At 37.3% G+C, this 23,822-nt stretch overlaps 1 protein-coding gene across 1 annotated transcript in view; it reads left to right on the top strand.

The window, feature by feature from the left end:
• TAPT1 (transmembrane anterior posterior transformation 1) overlaps positions 1 to 23,822 on the top strand; it is a 78,470-nt gene that overhangs the window by 20,965 nt on the left and 33,683 nt on the right. The window contains exon 3 of the mRNA XM_074276042.1: positions 9,828 to 9,946. Coding sequence (XP_074132143.1) covers positions 9,828 to 9,946 — 119 coding nt within the window. The remainder of the gene's footprint in view (positions 1 to 9,827; positions 9,947 to 23,822) is intronic.

The raw sequence follows: 23,822 nt of genomic DNA, 5'->3' as shown, positions 1-23,822 counted from the left end.
GGTACTGGGTTGGCATTCCATCATGTTTCAGTCATTTTCCCACTGCTCTTTTTTTGGTAAAGGTACCACAGGGTTTGCTATTTCCTCTCTAGCTTATTCTACAGGTGAGGAAACTGAAGCAAGCAGATGAAGGACTTGGCCAAGATCTTCAGCTCTGAAGTGCCCTGGGCCAGACTCGAATTCCGAAGCCTCCGGGCTCCAAGCCTGGCACTCTGTGCACTGTGGCGCTCCCTGGCGGAGCTTCCTTCAGGCCAAAAGGTCTAACAAGTCTTTAACTGGCTTCCTTACAAAAATAAATTGTCACTTTCTATTTTTGCTATCCATTTTAGACGTGAAACTGCAGGACTATTTTCAGTAGTCTTTTAGTTTAGATGTACACTCAGATCATGACTAATATGCAATTGAACAAAAGCAATTATTTTCCTTTTGGTGGTGACATTTTACCACATGGGGAGAAGTGAGCTATATTTGTGTAATGTTCTTGGTGCTACCCAGCAATTCTATGACTTCTGGTGAAACTTTTCAGCAAGTTCAGCTTAACAGGTTTTTTATCAAGTGTCTTATCTGTCACGTGCCAAACAGGGGAGAGAAAAATTAAATGACTCCTGCCTTCAAAAACATCATATTCTCTTGTTAAGCATTTAGTGTAACAGAATAATCTGTGCAGAGAGAGAGCAGAGCACGTTAGGAAAGGAGAACAGGGAAGGCTTCCTCGTGGTTAAACGTTAAAGCGAGGCAAGGATTCCGAAAGGCAGAAGTGACAAGGGAGGCACATCTCTGCCTGGAATAATGCTGGGAATCGTATGTCAAGGTGGGCAGCGCTCAACAGTGCTGTTTGGCTGCAGTACAGAGTGCATAAAAAGCAGTAATATTAATAAGGCTGAAAAGGTAAATCAGAACAAAGTTATGGAGAGTCACTGGAGGTTTTAAATCAGAAAATCGTAGAGCCGCATCACTTGGCAGTGTTTGGGAGGTGGCGGAGGAGGAAGGGGAAAGAGAGGGAGAGATTAGGGAGGAGAAAAGAGAGGAGACGAGACCCGCCACAGGAAGACAAATGGGAGAGGCTGAACAGGTATGCTGTCTGTGTAAACAAGAGTGTGCAAGGTGCATTCATGCCACTTAGCCATGCTGACTTGGGAGGACTGGAGTAGAACCTTGTGAGAAAAAGGAAGCCTGGAGAGGTGAGTTGGGGGGCAGTAGAATCTAGGTCTCAAGCTGGAAGGGGGCCAAGTTGGCAGCCTCAATTTTTAGCCCCATGGAGGTGAAATGACATAGGCTGAGCTGAGGGCATGCACCTCAACTCCAGTGCCTGTGGTCTTTAATGTTTCCGTGCCCCCCTAAACCAGTGAACTCCACTTTGGACCTCCTGACTTTAAACATCAACCGGTAGGGAGGTAAGTCATGGTACTCTACCTCAGGAGAGAAATTAAGGCTGGATATATAATGGAGATGTTGAGATAATTTCTGTTGAGATAATCATTAGACCCTTGGAAACGGGATCACTGAAGAGGAGACTATAAAGAGAATAAGGACAGAACTTGAAATAATGGTTTAGAAGGTGACATAACTGACTATTTCGTCAACTTTGATGGAAAATAAAATTTAATGCCAAGTTTCATTGGTACAGGGAAAGAAAATACTAAATAAAAGTAAGAAAAATTAATAGTGCCATTGATTGATCTTTTTGATATTTTGGGGCAAATTCCTAAGAAATTCAAGGGTAGATCTCTATATTTTAGTGTATCTAGTAAAAATAACATTTTTATTATATTTTAATACTTATTTATTGTGCTCTCTATTTGTAATAGAAAATTAAATTTGTGTTGAGACAATGAAATAATCACATTTCCCAAAAGTACTTTATTCCTAAAAGTGGATTAAGAGTTGTCCAAATCTATCTGTCCTTTACAAATATTATTCCTTTAAAAATTTATTTATTTGAAATACTAATTTTTAAAAAAAAATTAAAATCCAAATTTTCTCCCATCGTTCCCCTTGTCATTTACCATTCTATCATAAGCATCACAATTTCTTCAACCCATTGGTGACATTTCCTCAATTTCTATTTTTTTGTCTCCATTAAAAAGGGACTTATATGTTTTTATAAGTAGGTGCTTTCCTATTTTCTTTGATCTCTTTGGGATATAGACCTAGTAGCCTTATTGCTGGGTCTAAGAAATATTCAGTTTTATAGCCCTTTGAATGTAGTTTCAAATTATTCTCCAGAAAGGTTGGACTAGTTCACAGTTCTACCAACAGTTCCTATTTTGTTGCATGCCCTCCAGTAGTTATCTTTTTCCTTTACCTCTCATATTAATTAGCCCAATCTGAAGGTGGTTTTAATTTTTTTTTCTCTAATAGTGATTTAGAGCTTACCCTCCCTCTTATGACTATATATAGTTTTCATTTCTTCTTCTAAAAACTGCTTATTCATGTCCTTTGACTATCATTTGGGGAATGACTCAGTTTCAGTTATATTGGAGAAATGAGTCTTTTTTTATTTTTGTAAAATTTCTCCCCTTCTACTATTTTCCACCTAACTTTGACTGCATTGATATTGTTTGTACAAGATTCTTTTAATGTCATGTAATCAAAATTATCTATTTTACCTCCTATGATGTTCTCTAGCTCATTTGATTATAAACTTTTCCAATATTCTAAATCTGACAGGTAAAATTTTCAGGTTTCCCTAATCTGCTTGTTATTACCCTTTATATCTAAATTCTGATTCCATTTTTATGTTATCTTGCTATTTAGTGTGAGATTTTGGTCTATTTCTTGTTTCTTTCATAGTGCTTTCCAGTTTTCCTAGAAATTTTTATCAAATGGATGTCACAACTTGGATTTTTGGTTTCTTAAACATTAGATTTCTATGGTCATTTACTACTGCATATTATATATCTTCTCTGTTCCACTGTTCCACCTGTTTCCTTAGCCTGTACCAAATTGTTTTGATGATTAGTGCCTTGTAATATAATTTGAAATTTGGTACTGTTAGGTTACTTTCCTTCACATGTTTGTTTTTTTAAATTTTCTTGATATTCTTGACCTTTAATTCTTCCAGTTGAATTTTGTTATTATTTTTTTTCTAGCTCTATAAAATAGTTCTTTGGTAATTTGATTGGCATGGTACTAAAATGTAAATTAACTTAGGTATAATTGTTATTATTGTATTAACTCAGCCTACCCATGAGCAATTAATATTTCTCCAGTTGTTTATATCTGTTTTTTATTTTTGTGAAAAATATGTTTGTAATTGTGTTCGTATAGTTCCTGGATTTGTCTTGGCAGGTAGACTCCCAAGCATTTTATAATGTTTGCTCTTATTTTTAATGGAATTTTTCCTTTCTATCTCCTTGTTGGATGTTGTTGATAATATATAGAATACTGATGTTCTGTGGGGACTTATTTTATATCATGTAACTTTGCTAAAGTTGTGAATTGCTTCAACTAGTTTTTAGTTGATTTCCCTAGGGTTCTCTGATCTGCATCTGCAGAGAGTTATAGTTTTGTTTCCTCATTGCTTATTTTTAGTCAGTCATTTTCTTTTCTTAATGCCATACTTAATATTTCTAATACAGTATTGAATAATTGTGTGATAATGGACATATCACCCATGTTTTTCTTCAGAAAGCTTCTTGTTTTCCCCATTACATATTATGCTTGTGCTTGGTTTTAAACAGATAATACTTATTTTAAGAAAGCTCCATTTTGAACAGAGCAAAACCAAGAGAATACTGTATACAGTAAAAGCAGCTTTAAGAACAACTTGAAGCAGTCAGAATCAGTACAAATACCCAAATTAACCTCAAAGATCCTATGAAGGAAAATGCTGTTTACCTTCAGAGAAACAGGTGATAGGAGGAAATAAAACATCATATGGTCTTACAGATATCTGAATGAATGTCTATGTGTATATGTATGTATGTATGTATGTGTGTATATACATACATATATACATATCTGTTTTTCATACAATTAATATGGATATGTCTTATCCATATTATATCCATATGTAATTATATCCGTATTTAATATGGATAATATGGATAGTTAATAAGGAGACTAGATAGGTCCTCGTGACTCCAGGGCCAGTACATTATCCACTGCACCACCTGGCCAAACCCCTTCTAATTCTTTTGATATTTTATAGGTATCATTGCAACACTCAGACGATTCATCTCTTATTCCTTATTCTCATTTTATGATTGGCTTGCTTCATCTGCTAGTCATGTGTGCCCTTGATGATGCATTTTTGTACCATTTCCATTCAGGTGTTACCTGTGACCCAGGAGATAACCCCTCCCTTCCCATCTACCTTGCCACAAGTTCTTTCTCTATACTTAGGCAAAGCCTGCATTTATCCTGCCTGAGCCCAACTAGGGGAGTCAAGTTTTTCTTAACATATTTGCTTTGTTCTATCTTCACCCCAGAGTTACATGGAAACTCTACAATAGAGCTTCATAACGACTCATGTCAAGGAACAGAGTCTCTTCTAGAATAGTCAGACATTGTACAAGGTAGACAGCAGATAGACAGCCTTCCTTTTTCCCCCTCTCCCTGCACAGCTGTCCTGGAAACACAAAAGATTCTCAAGCAGAAATCCTTCTCCTCAGAGGCTGGGAGGGAGGGAACATCTCTGTTGAGAACCAGAGTTAGAGCACTGCAGGATCCCTATGCTCTTTAGAACTCCCCTAATGGAGCTGTTGCTGAGGATTTCCTTTTTCCTGAGGTTACCAAGAGTTTCTGGCTTGTTTGCCTGTGGCAATCAGTGTTGGTGCTCAGTTTCCAGTGCCTGTGGTTTCTGTCTTTGTTTTTTTGTTGTTGTTATTGTTGTTACAGCTTTAGCTTATCAAAGTTTCATTTGGGATTTGGGGGTCATTATTCAATCTGGTTTTGGTTTTAGATCTTTTCTGGAGTAAAACTGGGGCAAGTTAGGCTTTGGCCTGATATAATATTGGTTGAACTGGAAGTCTCCTTGACTTCCATGTCATATTGTTGATTCATTGATGTTGCAGTCCATGAAAGTTTGTTCTTCTTTTTTCACATGAGCTGTTACTGTCTGCTTCCATTTAATGCTGGTAAAGTTGATTTTTTTTTTTTTTTGCCTCAAATAGTGACTTTACATTTATCTCTCTGATTTTGCCTTATTACTTTTCACTTAACATTTTTACCAGCTAGTATCTTTTAATCTGTCACTTATGTAAGTTATCCCATTCATAATTGTGGCATTTTCCCTTTTAATAATTGTTATCTTTGTCATCATCCAAATTATTATTTTTTTTAAAAAGTTGGAAATTGGAGGGACTTGCAAGGACAGATTGTTAGCGTAGTCAGTGGAGTCCTACCTCCAAATTGATGTAGGCCCCAAAATACTGCTCTTTGTGTCCAGTTTAGTAATTCAAACTGGTTTGAGACCACCTAACGATAAATGACCCCAATAGAAGCATTGGAAATTATGCCAGTTTCCTGGGTAAAATATAGCTAAACTATGTTGATAACCTTGCCGGTGTCTGACAATCTAGGATTATGGTTTCATGGATCTAGAGCTGGAAGTGATGGCATCGAGTCAGGACTCTCACTTTAGCATCTCAGTGGATTTAATTCCCTTTCCCAGTGTCCCCTCCACAGTGCTTCATGCTATCATTGAAATGGCATCCCGGAGCTTCATTCCAGAACTGTTGCTCTGTCCTTTGTACTGTTTCAACCATGTTACAAAAGAAATTAAATTAGTTTGGGGTGGCTTCTTGTTGACAAAAGCACACAGGTTCTTTGTGATTTCCCTTCCCTTTAATGACACTCTTGAATTAATTAATTTTTTTTTTTTTTTTAGAAATAAAATTTCGTGTTCCTCAGCCTTGCTTTTTTTTTTTTTTTTTTTTTTTTTTTTTTTAAATCTTCTCTAGTCTGACCACACTGATTCTCTTGGTGTATTCTTCAGTGCTTTTCAAAGATCAGTGTCAGGGATTCTACATCATATCCACAAATGATTATCTTTGGATGTACTCATATGGCACATAGGAAGCAAAGTGGTCTCTCTCCTCCATATGTATTTTGAACTTCAATTCCTTATTAGCCATTTTCTTCTGCCTTACTAAATGCTTCTTAGGTGTTGGTCACAGTATGTATGGGAGGGGGACTTAGAGTTAGTCTGGTTGGGACTTCCATACTTCTGCCAGCTTCTTGTGTCTTTAGGATTTACTCTAGAAATTACCTCCTTATCTGGAGTCCAGTGGAGATCATTCTGCGTCCACATATATTGAGCTTCTGTTCATGCTCTTCAGAGACAAAAATGACCTGAATCTGAACACAGCAGAGCTTGTGTGTATCACTGAAGTTCTCTTCAAGGCCACTTGGCTAAATGCTAGGGATTCAACGACAAAGGAAGATGAGGTCTGTTCTCAGAGCTTATAGTCCAATGGAGTCTCATGAAGGGGAAGCAGTGGGGAGCAGAAGAAAGGAATAGCAGTTGCTCAGTCTGGCCCGGACAAGTGCAGCCCGTGACAAAGGAAGAGATGCGACCTGCAGAGACTTTGGGAGAAATTCTTTCAGCCCTGCAGCCACAGGAACCCAAGTGAGATTTATAGAATGATGACATTCCCAGGTACCATGATGGAGTTTGATCTAAAGGAGTGTGGCTGGTAGGAAAAATGGAGAAGTTCTGAGCTGTTCTTTGTTTTTTTGGGTTGGAGTTTTATACAGTTTGTAAGTCTGCATACTTAAATTTTGGAAATGTTGAATTTCTCAATGTGGTTATTAATTTAAAAATTTTATCAGTTGTGTTCCAGGCTAAAGGATATCCCAGCTACCTATCAGTTTCTTGTGTTGACAAGGTTCTGATGGCTTGCTTTTTGTGATTGTTTATAGGCACACATACACACACACACATACATATGTATATGTTTGCTTGAAAACTTATTCATTTTGTCCGGTCAGAAAACATTTATTAATACTTAGCTTGTATCAGTCACTGTGCTAAGTGCTGGAAATACAAGTAGCAACTAAAAGAAAGATAGTCGGGGATAGAACCAAGGTGGTAAAGTGGAAAGAAGCAGTGAGCTCCCATGCACAACTTCTCCAAAGAGTTTTATAAAATTCACCAGACAAGAGCGAATCACAATAGAGAAATCCAGAAAAAGAAAGACACAGTGAGTCCTTTGGCTGGTCCTTGTCACCCCAGCAAGACAGAAAGAGAGGGGACACTCTAGTCACTGGGGAGCATCCAACTAGTAGAGGCTGCGTGTCAGCAAAAAAGGAGGTCCCAGACGTGGCTGGTCTGGGGATAGGTTCTAGCTAGCAGCTTGGTCAGTCTGTGTCATGGATCCAGGGGGGAGTGAGAGGGGGACCTGTCCTACACAGGTGGACCATACACTAAGAAAGGAAGAAATCCAGAGCTGGGAGCAGCAGTAGTACAGCTTACAGGCCAAGCTCAAAGGGTCTCACTTCCCATCTACCCCAGCCTGCAGGGGAATATTCAAAACAGGAGAGCCAGACCAAAGGTGAGCCTTCAGTTCTTCCACTTTGAACCCACAGAGCTTTCCAGTTGCAGGATGGAGGCTAAGACCAGCATCCGTCTGCCCTTATATAGCACCAAACCCAGGTCACCCGTCCAGGGGCGCAGCAATCAGGCTTTGCTTTGGGTCAGACCAAGTATTGAGGACATCCTGAAAGCTCACAGAGCTGCCTGTAGCCATGATTGTGGAATAACCCAACATTCCATATGCCTCCAAACCAACAACTGGATCAACCCAGACGCCGACCTTAAGATCAAGCGTGCAAGATGGAAGAGTGGGCAAATAAAGCAAGGACTTCACCTTCATGAGCTGTCTCCTGGGAGCCTGGACGCCCAAGACTCCGTGACTCCACCCAGCTCCCAAGAATGCGTCCAGTCAAAGCTGGTACGAGCTCAGCCAGAATTCCTACAAGAGACGAAGCAACAATTTTGAAAATGTTTTTTCAATGGAATGTTTGAGGAAAAAATTTGCAAAGAGAACTATGGAAATAGAATAGAAATGGAACTCATAGAAATAGAAATAGAACTATGGAAATGAATTATTTCTTATTTCTTCCTTATCTTTTGCTGTGTGTGTGTGTTTTATTTGCATGTTGTCTCTCCTTTTAGACTATAAACTCTGTGAGGGCCAGGGTGTCTTTTGCCTCCTTTTGTGCCCACAGCACTTAGCACAGTAGCTGGCATGGATTTTGATGGGTCTATCATAGATTCATAGATTTAAAATGGGAAAAAAAACTTTAGAAATAAAGTCAATTCCTTCTAATTCATAAAAATAAAATTTTCAGAAATAGGTTTCTATAGTGACTTACTACATATAGACATTAGCATTTGCAGAACACTTTCTAATCCTTTTCCCTCCTCTCGGCTATGCTGGGTAGGCACTGTAGATATTTATCAGCTCCATTTTGTACATCATGAATTTATAAAATTTAGCTCAGAGAGACTGTGCCTTGCCCATGGGGTCATGTCATAGCTACTAAGTGTCATAGGGAGAATTCAACCTCCTCAGTCTAAATGTCTGCTTCATAGGTGTGTCAGCTCATCCAGAGCTCTGAGGTAGTGGAGGGAATGGTATCCATCTTGGCAGATAGAAGGGTACAGAGTGACGGACGGTAGCTGAGAAACTTCATCACTTAATCAGTTGGTCAAGGAGAGGAAAGCAGAACATGTGAATTATGTACCTGCTAGGAAGCTCCCCTTGTACTAGAGCTGGTGTGATATCCTCCCTTATGCAATTCTGTGGTGAGGCATTAGAATTAGAAATATGGCAGAAATGTGGAGGCTCATTGCAGGAGGGGGAGCCCAACATCAGAAAGTTTGTAGATGAACCGTCTGGGGTAGCAGCAGAAGCCTAAGGTGGTTCCATCAGCCCTGCTGGTAAAGCACAGTTTAATAACAATTACTCTAAATCACCCAAAAAAAAGTCTACCTTTGTCTATTGTGTTTGAGCACGCATTACTACTCAATTGCCTATATTTGAGAATATGTCTCTTGGCTTGTGGCAAGATACAATCACCAAAAGATGCTCCTGCCTGAGTTTAGGAAATGTTTCGCGATATTTGCTTGTTGCAAATTTATATTAAGATAAAAACAATTCATACAAAAGAGAGAGATGTATTCCTAGCTTAAATTAAGAAAAAAATCTTCTCATTGTTTATATTTTAGAGAGTTTAAAAAATTAATAAGCTGAAAAAGAAATTTATGGGTTTTTTTTAAACATTCACAAGAATCATTTCACAAATTATGTCTTGTGTTTTATGCAAATAATACAAGCTTTTATTTTTGGCCCAGACTGTGACTTCATTGTTCTGAAACTTCCTTAACAGATAAAGGTGGGAAATTCTATAACTTGAGAGCCAACAGACCCTGAGAGATTAAATGATTTGCCCCATGGTTATTCGGCCAAAAAATGTCAGAGACAGGATCTGAATGCAGGGCTGCACTGCAATCTAGTTCACCTTTCTTCCTCTCATGATTAAAAAAAAAACAAATTTAGAGATAAAGTTTTTTTTTTTTTTAATAAGACATTTAAAGAATGACTAAAGGCTTAGTAAGTCATATCTAGCATTTCATTCATCATTTGATTCAAAGGCTGCTCTTCTGAGTGATTGGCTAAATTGGATGGCATATTCTGGGGAAATTGTAGATGGTCTTATAGTGCTAGGAAGTGATTTTTATCTGCACAGCAGATAGAACTTGTTATTTAGAGTTGTGAAGTAAAATGCCCAATGTTCTTAAACTTACTTTGTTAAAAATTTGGTTTCTGAAATTGCTTAAAAATAATTTACTCTTTCCTTTCTCTTAAAAAATCTAGCTTATGATCTTTGGAATCTTTCTGTGCCTGGATGCATTTCTCTATGTGTTCACCCTACTTCCTTTGAGAGTTTTTCTGGCATTATTCCGATTCTTCACTTTGCCTTGTTATGGCTTAAGGTAGGTTTTATTTAAAATATCATTACTTATTCTTAAAATATTTATATGATTTCATTGTTTGTCAGAAGTTATTGTTTTCACTGGGTAATTCTACTCTAAATAGACCTTGCAAATAAATGAGCCAATTTACATAAGATAAAAGTCATGCTTATTTCCTTGTGATGTGAACCTTAGTGTAAGCAATAATGATTAAATGTTAATCCTCCAGGTTTGGGATTCCAAACATTATTTTTTACTAATAAGATCAAATGAATAATTTAATAGGCAGGAAGCTGGCGAATGGGACAGGTCACAGAAGCCCGTTGGTTCTCCCAGTAACTGGCTTTGGAAGTCTGTACACATCAGTTACATCAGTTCAGTTTCCATAAGACTAAAATGAGAATATTGGGATAATTAATCTCTAAAATCCCTTCCAACTCTCAAGAATCCATGATCCTGTGTTCCCAGATATATTTTTTCTTTCCTCAGAAAGATGAGACTATCAAGTCTTTTTAAATTTTTACTTACTAGAATGTCTTGCTCTTCAGTGCTCAATAAATAAAAATATTTATTTGATTAAATGTATGTCACCAATATCTTGACTTTTACATGGTAATACTGTGACATCTATTTAAACACAAAATGATCATTTTTATGCTGCATGTTTCTTATAAATTATCAAAAGCAAGTCTAAATTCATAACACAATAACATATTTATGTAGTTTTTAAGAATAAAAGCAGTTTCTATTCATTTTCTTACTTGATGTTTGTAGCAACCCTTTGAGATAGGTGAAATGGGTATTATTTCATTTTTTACAAATGAGGAAATTTAAGCATATGGAGGTGAAGCTTGTCCATATCATACAACTAATAAATGGTAGATCCAGAGTTCAAATTCAGATCTCCATGTCTTAAGTTAAATGTTTGGTTTCTTTTACCCCATGTTGTATGTTCACTTGAATAATAATAATGATAATCCATGAAATGTATGTAGTTTTAAAATTCAGCAGGTGCTTAACAGCCACCATTTAGCCCATATAACAACTTTGTGAGGTAAGTAATGAGTATTCTCTCTATTTTCTATGTGAGGACACTGAGGTTCAAATTGGTTTTACTTGCCCACACTCCTCCAGCCAATGTTAGATGGAGGACTCCAATACAGACCTGCTGACCCTGGTTTTCGAGTGACCCTGTGCTGTGCCCTAGAACATGACATGTTTTGGAACTTGACTACTGCCTGTAGTGCAGATGAATATTGCCTCATGCGATTGTTGGATAACCTTGCCTATATAATATGTGCAGGACATGTATAATGGATTGTCAAATAAAAAAAAATGGAGAGAGACAAAGCAAAACTGGTAGAGGGTGTCCAGGGAGCTTCTGTCCCCTTGGGGCCCACCTCCTTCAGGTGACCCAGCTTCTCCACATCTGCTCTAGAAAACCCCTTAAGATCTGACTATTATGCTTTGAAAGAGGGGCTTTCCACACTGGGAAGAGCACCAGTTAGTGGCCTCGCCTCTCGGCCCCTTTTTAAAATTTTCCGAATGGACCTGACCTGAGAAAGGAGAAAGTCCTCTTTCCATGGAGGTTGATACCTGCTCTGGAACTCAGACACTGAATTGGGCAGATCCCCGCGTGTTGGTCACATGTACAACACACAAACACACCCACATTTATTCTTTTGACAAAATTCTCTTGTAGTAAATGAGTTTATAGGGTTCAAGTCAAACTGAAATTCATTTTCCCAAAATTATAAAAACAAAATAGTAATTTCCTACATAGTGTTTATTATTGTAGCATTCGGGATATCACACAGAAAGTGAGAGTGGACAGATTCTTTCCACTAAATGTGTGTCACTAATTAATATTTATGAAGCACTTGCTGTGTGCTAAGCATCATGCTAAGCTCTGGGGATACAAAGAAAAGCAAACGGCCGTCCCTGCCATACTCGAGCTTGTGAGGAGGATCCTCCTGTGGGGATGGAATGGAGAAATGTGGAGGAGAGGAACTGAGTGGGGAGGGGGGAGAGATGCTGAGCCGTGGCCCGGGCCTCCTTCCAGACAGCAGTCCGACTCGAAACTAGTCTAGTACCTGATGTTATCTGAACCTGTTATCCGTTATCTGAACATTAGTGTTTTCTTTCTTTTCAAGAGACTTAACCTTCATCATAACTTTTCCATCCTAATAGTATCTTTAGTATCTTTCTTGTTAGTTTCTCTTTTATACTCAGCTGGAAAGTTTGTCACAGAAATGTCTGAATTCACAGAATTAGTTATTCTAAATGAGAATAACTTCCATACTCTGCAATCCTTGAACTAGAAAACTGATGAATATCCTATAATAATATAAAATAGATGTTTATTGGCGCATTACAAAATTATCATGCATTCGGTATGTAGAATAGAATTCCATTTAATAAAAAACTAGTCATTCAGAATTTTTATGATTTAAAAAATATGTATTAAAATGTGAACTTAGGCCAATTCAGAGGCCTATAAATGTCCCCTTTAAAATGATTATTTTTTTGATGAGGAAGAAATATATTTTCTGTTTCTGCTGTAAAATATTAGAAATTATTAAACTTTGATCTTAAGTTTTGATAAGGATAAGAATTCAGCCTTAGCATGCAATCACCTACAGACATGCAAGATTGTGGAATCGTCTCTTTATTGTGGTTAATACTTTTGTTTCATGCAGAATTATATTTACCCACCAGAATATGAAAGAATTAAGTCTGTGAAAGTCTATGAAATTAAGTCCAGAAAATTAAGCCTATGATAAAAATGAATTAAGTCTATGAAAATTAAGTCTGTCAAATTAAGTCTATCATAAAAATTAATTGGAAAATTCATCATAGGATTCTTTAGCTTCATGAGTAGTGTGAATCTCTCATACTTGAATAATGAAAAATTTCTTGCTTTCCCACATTATTAACACATAAATTTTATGGTTTTAAAAGGTTTTCCATAAGGGATGACTATGTAACTTAATGAATAGAAGGCTAGCCTTGAAATCAGGGAAGCCTGACTTTGTAGCCTACTTTTTTTTTTTTTTTTTAAGTCCAGCAGTGTGACTCTAGAGAGGTCACTTAACTTCTCAGTGATGAGAGTTAGAAGATTCTAAGTTACAGACGAATTTCTAATGTATATCAGTGGAAAAAAATTTCCCTTTTGTCATAATAATCAAATCACACATCAAGAAAACAAAGAAAAGAGGTACTAGATAGAAGAGAGAGACAGAGAGACAGAGATAGAAACAGAGTGGGGGGAGAGAGAGAGACAAAGACATAAAGAAAAAAAGATCTGAAAAAATAAATTGCTCTTATGCCTTTTTTTTTTAATGACTATAAAACATACCCTCTGTAGTCAATAGAGAGTTGGATTTACTTCTGCCTTTCTATGTTTACATACAGAGAGAAGATTAATTTCTTCATTATATGGTAGCTGCCTTGCAAGATTAGCTCATTGGCAGTATCATTGCTAGGAATCAGGATAACACCCATGGCACAAAGTTTAATCAGGGAGGCTTATGGAAGCCAGTAGCGTTCTTCCCCATGATCTCTCCACTTCCAGAGAAAAGGAGAGAAAGGTTATTTGAACCTTTGATTTGTACGAAGCTGCCATACTGAGGCTTGAGAAAAACTAAGACAATATTTATGATGACCAGAATTTATATATTCATTTATGAACTCTGAAGTCAGGTCATATCCAAGAGACCATAAGGACTGTTCAGATGGTTTCCATAGTTAAATGTGGAGGAGGTTTTTTTTTTTTTGTTGTTTTTGTTTTTTAAACCAAGGTGTAACTGTGAATAAGCAACAGTGCTGTTGTGCCGATGCTCCTGGATATATCTCAGATCTCTGAGGCATCTAGCCCAGCCTTGGGTCTGTTTCATGTGATCTCTACCTTTTTGGGTTACATATAACTTACATTGTGACTGAAAGCAGAGCAGCTGGGTCAAATAGAGATCCTTAAGTGTTCAGACCAGGGGTTCTCAGCTATACCCCACAGGCCAGATGCAGCCCACTGAGGACATTTATGCGCCCCTCCACGTTATGGCAAATGGGCTGAGGGGCTCAGGCAGAGTGTGAGTTTTTGTTTTTACTATAGTCCGGCCCTCCAGCAGTCCAAGGGACAGTGAACTGGACCCCTATTTTAAAAGTTTGAGGACCACTGGTTCAGAGAATCATAGGGAAGGCCCTGCTCCCTGTTTCTTTCATTTCCCTTCCTGATCCAAAGCTGCTGAAGTTTTCAATCTATTTGTAGTCCATCGGTAATCTTCTTACTGTACCCTTCTTTCAAGTGCTTTGCTGTGTAACTGGATTTTTAAGAAGTTTTTAAATGTAAATTTACAGTCAAGTTTTACTTTTCTTCCACCTCTTCCTTTTTTCAAAGTCTTATAACCAAAATTGACACTAGAGGGCACCTGTCACATTACCTTTCAGAATACATGAAAACTTCATTGTGAAAATCATTTTCTTACTCTCCAACTTGCTCAAAGCAAGCTTAATTATCAAATTCAGATAGTTGCTAATATTCATTTACAATAAGAAACAAGGGTTGGTTTAGTTTGGTTTGTTTTTAATCTGTTGCTCTGTTTGGATGAATATTTACTTGGAATAAAACTTAGCAATTATTTATTGTGGAGTATCTGCTACACATAGTTTAATTGATGATGACCAAAGTGTTTTATTCCTTATAATTTCTGAGTGTCTTAATTATGGTAAATAGTGTAGTAAATAAATAGTTTGTGTTGTGGTATATTCTGTAACTTGCTTTTTCTTTGAGCTATTTTATAGTTTTGATAGTTTCCTGTTTTGAACTTTTAAAAAAACTGATATTTTTGAAACAATAGCTTTTAATCTTTATATTGATTTTAAAAATATATTCTCAAGAACATTGGCATATGTTGTTAAAAAGGCTAGTCATTATGCATTAGAGATAGGAAACTCCAGGTTTTAGTATTCAGAAGCTAGCTAAACATTTCCTTCTTCCTTCCTGCAGCTTTACTCTCAATGTTTTCTTCACTTTGGCTGACTTGTTTTGCTCATAGTTGTGTTATAATATTTCATCCTTTGTGTTACATCTCTTTTAGCAAATAAAACCCACTATTGCCATCTGTTAGATTTTCTTTTTGTATTTTTAAGGGGAAAGAGGAGGCAAAACTTGAATCAGTAAATAAGTTGAATAATATGTGTTTTATCTTGTTTTCCTTTTATTCTATTTTCTATAACTTGGCCTTCTCCCACTTCCTCCATAAAAGAGAGTGCTTTATCAAAAATCCTTTGAAAATTTTTGAAATAAAAGCTACTTTTGTCAAATGATATCTAGTTCAAGTGCAGTGAGTAAGATGGAACTCCCGACTTTCATGTGGTCTTTTTACATGGGGAGAGATTGGGAAGAAAAAATGTTAGAAAATTTTAGTTTAACATCACATTGTTTAGAAGGAGACATTTTTGGTTCTTAGAATAAGCTGATTATTTTCATTTACTCAGGTGGCTTCTGGTATTGAGCATTGCCAAAGTCTGCCAATGTCCAGATCAGCTTCTGCTTTAGAATCTTATCCTTAAATCATTTCCCCCATCTTCCATAAGTTTCCATTTATTCTGATATTAATCACCATATGCACAAGTATTCTTTATTTCAATAGCATTGAAAGATAGGTTTTGATAAGGTAGCAACCTACTTTAGATCCCATTCCATTTCATTTCATCCTGATTGTTCAGAATTGCAGTAAATTTTTCTAGCATTGTCGGGAATTTGGTAAGTAGTAACCCTTGTGTAAGCACACCAGAAGCACCGAGTGTCTACTCTGTGCCGGGCACGAAGGCAAAAGCAGCAGCCTTTGTTCTCTGTAGCTCACTGTCACAGTAGAATTGTCTGCCTCAGTATCTGTCAAAATTGCTCTCTTCAGATAGGAGCTTAATGTTTGTAATTAAATTATGCTAATAAATAGCTTAAATTAACACTTAATTCAAGACTGTTTACAATAAAGTAGCAAATAAAGGAGGAAAAATGGTTTCCTTGACACTTGTCTTGTGATACCAAGTTACTTCTCAAACTTGGGTTCAAAAAAGCAATTTCCCAAGCATGAGATGGACTTAGAGAACAGTGTAAAGACTAGAGTTTTCCATTGGAAAACAAGCTTGATCTGAGCCACTGGTAAATCAGTAAGTAAGTTGAATGATATTTGATATAATTTAATCAACACAGAAGCCAGCGTGATCTTGGGTTAAATTAAGACAATGTTCACTTCCAGGAATGTGGAGGTGAGAGTTCCTTTGCATTGGGTGCTGGTTAGACCAGATTCAAAGAGTGTAGTCATTTCTGAGTGTCCTAGTGTAAGCTTTGGTGAGCTAGATTACATCCAGAGAAGAAGGTTCTTGCTGAAGGAACAGGGGATGTTTAGCTTGGAGAAGAGAAATGCTGGGGGGAATCTGTATTTGAAAGCCTTGTGTGATAGGGCCTGACAAGACATAACAGGAGCAGTGGCTGGAAGTTACAAAGAGACACTTAGAAGACTTTGTAAGGAGAAATTTGGTCATCGTTAGTATAGTCCAGAGGCCGCAGGAGGGGCCCAAGCCATCACTCGGCTGATAGGTCGTCATGGTGGTCCTCTCCCGGATGCAGGTTGGATTAGCCGAGTACTCTTCCAGGTCTGATTCTGTAACGTTGTATTACAGACTAAAAAAAGTGTCCATTTTCATAAAAACAGAGTCATTGCATGGATTTATTTCCTTTTTCTTAGAGACTAGAAGCTTACTGAAAGAAAAGTTTATACATTTTGAAATCTTTATAAGAAGAGATGATCTATAGGTCTTTGCTTGTATTCAGTTGTTAACTAAGTAAATCCTCATTTCTTGAAAAGGGAAGTGGTTTCAAAGGATAAATTTTTCTCTGTCGGGTGAACAAGTCAAGTCATTCTTCTCTTAGCAATTCAATCACAAATTGATCATTTCTATATAGTTTTTTTTTTAATTTCACTGATAGTGTAGCTGATTTACTTTACCCTTAAAAGTTGTACATTTTGATTTGATATAATTATTGAATGAGAAAAATTTAGGGCAAAATGTCACCTATTGTTAAAAAAGTTTTTCTCCAAAAAATTTCTCTTTGCAGTATTAAGTGGTTTCATTTTGGCTTCTTTATTTAATGTAAAGTTTATTATTCTTAAAACTATTCTATGAAATTAATAGAAAAAACAGGGTTTTTAGAATAGAAAAAAAAAAGGTTGAGGTGTTTTTTGTTCTTCTCTGACTTAATTTTTTTCCCTGCTCATTCATCCTAACTGTAGTTATTAAGTCTTATTTTCTTGAGGCCTTTGGGGGAACTAAATATACTCTTATCAAACTACTTCCATCAAAGAATTCTGGTTCATCTTCATATTTGAAAACTATAAATTCAAAGGATTTGAGGATCTTTTTACTTATTAGATTTTCCTTCATGTTATATATCCTTAAAGATGTTCTGTTTTCTAACTTACAGTGTCCTCTTTAAAAATTCTCTTTTAAAAAATGCAATTTACTGCCCAGGTTCAGTGGGATATGTCTGTATTTCGCCTGTAGGCCCTCCTGTCAGAGGCGCCAAGGCTGGTGTTTAAGCATGAGTTTGGAAGTTCTGAGCCTCAGTAAGGCTGAAGCTGATAGGGTGTCTGCCCTATGTGGTGATGCCTGGGAACAGAAGCTGTCAGGCTGCCTACAAAGGCGAGCTCTGGCCCAGGTTAGGTCAGAAGAAAGGCCGAGATTAAAAGCATTTGTGTCAGACTCTTAGGAGCCGCTACATTCCTGCCAGAGCAAGAGAGGAGACCCCAGCTCAAAATTTAAATTAAAAAAAAAAAAGGAACATAAAATTCAACTTTGTTTTTTATGCACAAGCCTGATTTTTAGTGTGCTCTGTTACTGCTGCCACTATAATTCATGTAGAAAAAGCTCTTTGTAAAATGCAGTGAGGAAGCCACTGGGTTTCCTTGTACTGCGGCAGAGCCATCTTTCTTTTTCCTTTAAGTAGCTTATAAGGTCAGGTACATATTTATTTTTTCCCTTCATAACATCAGAATTTGTTGTCCACTTTTCCTCACGACGCCCCTCTTGCGTAGGGTAGCAACATTACAACCTTCTCTCTCTCTTTCTCTCTTGTAAATCAGACCCAAGGGAGGAGCCCTTTCACTTCCTTTATAGGATGGATTATGGTGTCACAGGGACTCCTTGTGGTGAGTAGACCCTGATTTTTCCTTCTATGCTCTTGGCCAACTTGGCATAAGTTCAAATTCATATTTGTCACAATGCAAAAATAAACAGCTTAGGCAGCATTAATCATTTGGTGTGGAAATATGCTTTTCATGCATAAGAATGCAGTTTAGTTCCCTGCAGTATTTGTACCTCACAATAATAGCTTATTTTTAAATGTGTAAATTGTTTTATATACCTCACTTCTCCTAACATCAAGAAAATAACTATAAAAACTAATCCTTGATTATTTTTGGCCTAGCCTCAAGCATATTCTTTAACTTGTCTGTTAATGCTAAATATGGTCCCTATTGTATAATTATAAATAACATCTAGTTTACGTTTCACCCAAAGAAATTAATTTTTAAAAATTCTCTTTCTAGAATAGCTTGAAATAAATTTAAGTTCTGAAGAACCCTTAAAGTTTTTAATTTAATGATAACATATTCATTTGCTGTTAATAATTTGTTTTATCATGGAATTTAGCAAGTAATTATAGTATTTGGATCCAAAAACGTTTCTGTCAAGTCATGGAGACGTCTTAGAAATAAATATTTGTGTGTGTATATATGTGCATATGCACACATACATATGTGTACATATTAATCGCAAGTTTTTAAGTATAATTCATAGATATTAAATTTTTAAGCTTCTGATTTAAATCTTTAAATATTTTTTAAATTCATTCAGTGATCTTCACAAGTAGCTAAAAATCAGCCTATACCAAGAAAGAAGAAAACAATTCAGTAAAGGGACCACAGGTTTTATTACAAAATGAAACTTGCAGTAGTGGTCTGTTGACATTTTAACTTCTACATTTATTTTATCATGTGTTTTCATACCTTCTGCCTTTATATTTTAAATAAGAATTATTTCATTCTGTCTCTCCCTTCCATCTTTAGTCTCTTTGAATTACTTTGCCCATCTCAGTTCACAAAATTGTCTTAATTGTGGCTGTGATATGAGAGGACCAAAGAGGAAGCATAGCAAACCAAGTAGAAGGAAGAAATAAAAGGAGATAAGGCCACATTTGGGTCATTTTCTCTAAAACTTTCCATTTTTTCCCCTTAGCAGGTAGGGCACAGAGATAGATGGTACCCCCAGCACCTGGTAATGTGCCTGGCACATAGCAAGAAGTAGTAATTGATTGATTTATTGATTAATGACTACAAAAGCCTGATAATCAACCATGGAAGATGTTGTGCCAAAAGGACAGAGTACTTTGTGTAAGCCACACTTGCAATTAATTTGGAAGACTGAAGTTTTTTCAGATTGGCTCCTTGTATAAGTTTACTGAATTTGTGAGAAATTATTTGGAGTCTTAACATTGCCTCAAAATCTCTTTATACAAAAAGCAAGAGGTAGATAGAAAGCTGGGCTAAGAGACAGGCAGGTTGACTTCAGGTCCTACTCTTTCTGTGTGTCCATTAGTGAGACTACATCTCAGTGCAGCTCGTTAAACTGCAAGCTACAGAAGAGTCTGATCTGTGTGCATCCTGCAGTGAGGAAATCAAAGAGCCACAAAGGGCCACACAGCTCCTCCCCTTCTCACCTTGTCCCACCTTGGCCCTTTCCTCTGCCTCCACCTCCCTCAAAAACAAACAAACAGGTAAAATTGAGACAATTCATGTTCTGGCTAAAAATTAGGGATACATTTCCACTTTGCTCTCCAGCCTGAGATTTTTTCCCCATTTCTGTGCATTTGTAATGCAGTTGTTAGGGTGTTAAATGGCAGTTTATTTTATGTCAACATTTGTGATGAAAAACTAATACCTGAAGTGTAGATTATTGGGAAAGCATTTCAAAATTACTCATCTTTTTCAACACTAGAGAAGGAAATACTGTTCTTACGTAATTTCAAAGGCACAGAGGAAAAGTAATTATTACAATGACAAAAAAATACTATCATTAACCCAAGTTATTGGGGTTTTATACACACACACACACACACACACACACATACACACACACACACACACACACACTATATACTCTAGGTCTTTTTTAATTTTTAGATTGTATACTACTTTTAACATGCCCACACAAAATTTTGCAAAAGCCTAGCCTTTAAAAGCAATTATGATTCAAATTTAAACTTTCCTCTTTGGAAAGGGTATTTAGATGAAACAAAACTTTTGTTTCTTGAGAGTCCACTTGTTTTTTTCCAACTCTTAAAGGAGTCATGATCTTCTGTACTATAACATATCTAACATGTATAAGACTGCCTGCCATCTAGGGGAAGAGGTGGAGGGAGGGAAGGGAACAATCAGAACAAAAGTGAGTGCAAGGGATAATGTTGTAAAAAAAAATTACTTATTCAATGTACTGTCAAAAATTATAAAATAAAATAAAACATTTTTTTAAAAAGTCATGATCTTCAGTCTGAATATCATAGTCAGCTCCATGACATCTAATTAAGAGATTAGAACAGAGTGTGAATTTCTACAATCACATAAGCTATTCACCTCTCTGGAAATTTGTAGTAAGTTTGTTTGGGCTAGATTTTGGAGTGAAGTTGAAATTCTGGACTGAACATTAACCATGTATATGTGTACACATACAAATACACACACATGTCTATAAACATAAATTCTTACTCCAAATGTATGCTAAATAAGGAGCTAAAAGAAAAAGTTTGATTAAAATGTATATACGTATATTTAAAAAGGATTATAAAATAATGTTCTTATATTTTAATAGATTTAAGATTGGGAGGGACCTTAGAGACCAGCTAGTCTACTCCCCTAATGTTACAGATTAGGAAACTATAGTTCTCATCTACATACAGTCACCCTCTGTCTGATCCTGATTGTTGGTCCATGTTTCAGAAACCATTTCGGAAAGACAATACTGGAATAGTCAAAGTTGTGTGTATGTAGATGAAAAGAAGGGAGTTAGATGCTCACAGAACAGCCACAGCGCAGGGGGAGAGTTGGACGTCCATCTCACCCGTTCTCCGCCTTTGTTTTTCAGATAAGAAGGGTGAGGTTCGGAGAGATTGAATGAGCTACCCTTGATTCAGAGCAAATGACAAAGCCACAATTTGAACCTACTTTCTCTTATTCTAAATGCAGTTGTCTGCTCCTTTTAGTTGCCATAGGTTTGCAACAATTAAATAACTGAATTTTAAGGGCAGCCATTCCTGTCTCCGTAATTCCTGTTGAACGTACCCAGGGATCTGTCCATGAGTTTAGTCATGGCAATATTTTTATTTGGGACTTGATAAATGCATAGGTAGCATGGATTATCAGATTTGCTCAAAAAGTTATAAATCTGAAACAAACCTGAAGAGGCTCAGCTGACACAAAATTCAGAAATCTCCACAGCTTAGAACATTGTACTGAACATAACATGTAAAATGTAAAGTATAAATTGCATCAAACTCAGAACTTCCCAAGGCCTCTTCAGTGAGAATCCTGATTACTTAAAAACCCCGTGGGCTAAGAGTTCCCACAGGGAAAACCAAAAGGATGAAAAATAGCTTGTGTCCAGAGTATAAAATGTGTTGAGTGCCTAATACATTGATGTATCTTTAAAGAATTCAAGTTGAAGAGACACTTGATGCATTTAAGTAATCCATTACTGACCTGTTCACAAGAAGTGACATAAGGCTGAGGTGTCAAACTAGAGGCTTGCAAGACTCCCAAGGGCCAACTAAAACATTAAAATATCATTGAGAGATGTTTAATAAAATAAATAAAAATTGATTACAATTCAAATAGTGTTCATTTGTGATTTTCTAATTTGTTTAAAATTGACACCACTGGTATAAGGAGCATCACTTGGGGAATGTACAATTGGAAAAGAAAGTGGGTTGGTTAACAACATGATTTTGTGAGGGGTAACAGATGGATAGTCACGTTCTACTTTGCTAAAAAATGTAAAAAATATTTAAAGAAGGTCTGGAACATACAGAGAGTTAGCTGCCCGTGGAGTTCTTGGGAGCACATGTATAAGAATCATGGAAGATGAGACAGCATCGAAGGGTTGCAATCTGGCTAGTGGAATAGCATTCATATTAAAGAGTGTTTGAACCTATTAAGGTGAATGTAAAGTGAAATTTTGAGATTTCAGATACCAAGTTCATGAGTGTAAGGGAGAGGGGTAACCAGATAGCTCTCATGAAAAAGACCTGGCTATTTCAATGGACTTGAGAACTCCAGGTGACTTCATGATATTTTGTAGCAATTGAAAAGCTGATGATCTCTTAGGCAGCATCGAGTGGGGATGGGCCTAGAGCAGAAGTGTCGCACTCATGACCAAATTCAAATTAAGAAATGTTTAACTAAGTCAATAAAAATACACATCGGAAATATTAATCTGTGGCCTTCCCAGTCACTTGGAGGCCTTTGGCGAGCAGTTTCTGCTTCAGTTGAGCAGGTGGGTGATACTCCCTGCCCTCATCAGGCTTCATTTAAATTCCAGGTTGGATGACCCCTCAGGTGTTACCCCGAAGGTGACATCTATAAAACAGAATTCCTTATTCCTCCGATCAATCCCTCTTCTGAACGCCCTTGGTCTGTTGAGAGTCCCATTGTCTTCTTGGCGCCCAGATTGATAATCCTGGCATCCTTCCCGGCTCCTTCCTCTCCCTCAGCCCAAATGTCCAAGCAGTGACTCAGTCTTCTCCATTTTATCCACCTCTGTCTTTTTCTTTCCACTTGTGCAGACTCCACCTTGCTTCCCATCTCTGTGATCTCTTGTCTGAACTAGTCCAGTAGCATCTTAGTTGGTTTCCCTCCCTCAGTTCTCTTCCTTCTTCGGTGCATCTTCTACACACCTGGCAAAGTGAGTTTCCCAAAGAGCAGGAGAGACAAGGTACCTTCCCTGCTCAGCAAACTTCTGTGGCTCCCTCTGATCCCAAGGATCAGACCCAAAGCTCTTCTCTTCCAGCTTCCCCTCTCAGCTTTAGTAGCTAGCACAGACTTTTGGGTCTCCCCAGAGAGCCTTCTTCCTCTTCTTCATGCTCACGCTCAGCTCTCTGTGCTCTTGGTGCCTTTGAACTTCTGTCTTCCACCCCTAGAAAGAATTCACTTCTCAAACTTTTTCCTTAGCTTCACCTTCAGTGCTCACCTTCATTATAGCAAGATTTGATCGTTAAGTCGGTTGGAGTAATTGTGAAATGAAGGTGAGGAGGGTGCAAGGGGACAAACATTAAGGGAGTGGGCTGAGGGGAACCTTGTTTTGTACACTAAAACGTCCAGTGCTAGAACATCCTTCTCCAGCAGCTTGGAACAAGTGTCATCTGAAGAAAGTTACTAGCATCCGAAGTGAGCCAGAAAGCTGGAGGAAAGTAACAAAGTGGATGGAAATTCAGAACCATCGTTTGTGGGTTTTAAACATGGATTTCTCTGGTGGGATTAGATGAGGTTTGATTTGGAGTATTTTCCCCCAATAATAAGACAACTTTGCATATGCTAACATGACATCTCCAGGTACATTTATGGAATGGGGAGTTTTTAAAGGTTTACCCAGATGGCTACATGTGCTGCAGTGAACCTCATTAGGATACCTGAATCTGGACACAGTTTTTTTTCCCCGATTCACACTATGGATTTTGGGGTTTTGTTTGTGGACACTAAGTCTCCTTAGCTCATCCAGGCTGGAAGTGTAGCCCGTTCACGGGCCTGACGGCTTCTCTCCACAGAGCCGAGTCCTCTGACGCCCAGTC

This window comes from Sminthopsis crassicaudata, chromosome 6 (assembly GCF_048593235.1).
Source record: "Sminthopsis crassicaudata isolate SCR6 chromosome 6, ASM4859323v1, whole genome shotgun sequence".
NCBI lineage: Eukaryota > Metazoa > Chordata > Mammalia > Dasyuromorphia > Dasyuridae > Sminthopsis > Sminthopsis crassicaudata.
This window is presented reverse-complemented; position numbering and strand designations above follow the sequence as displayed.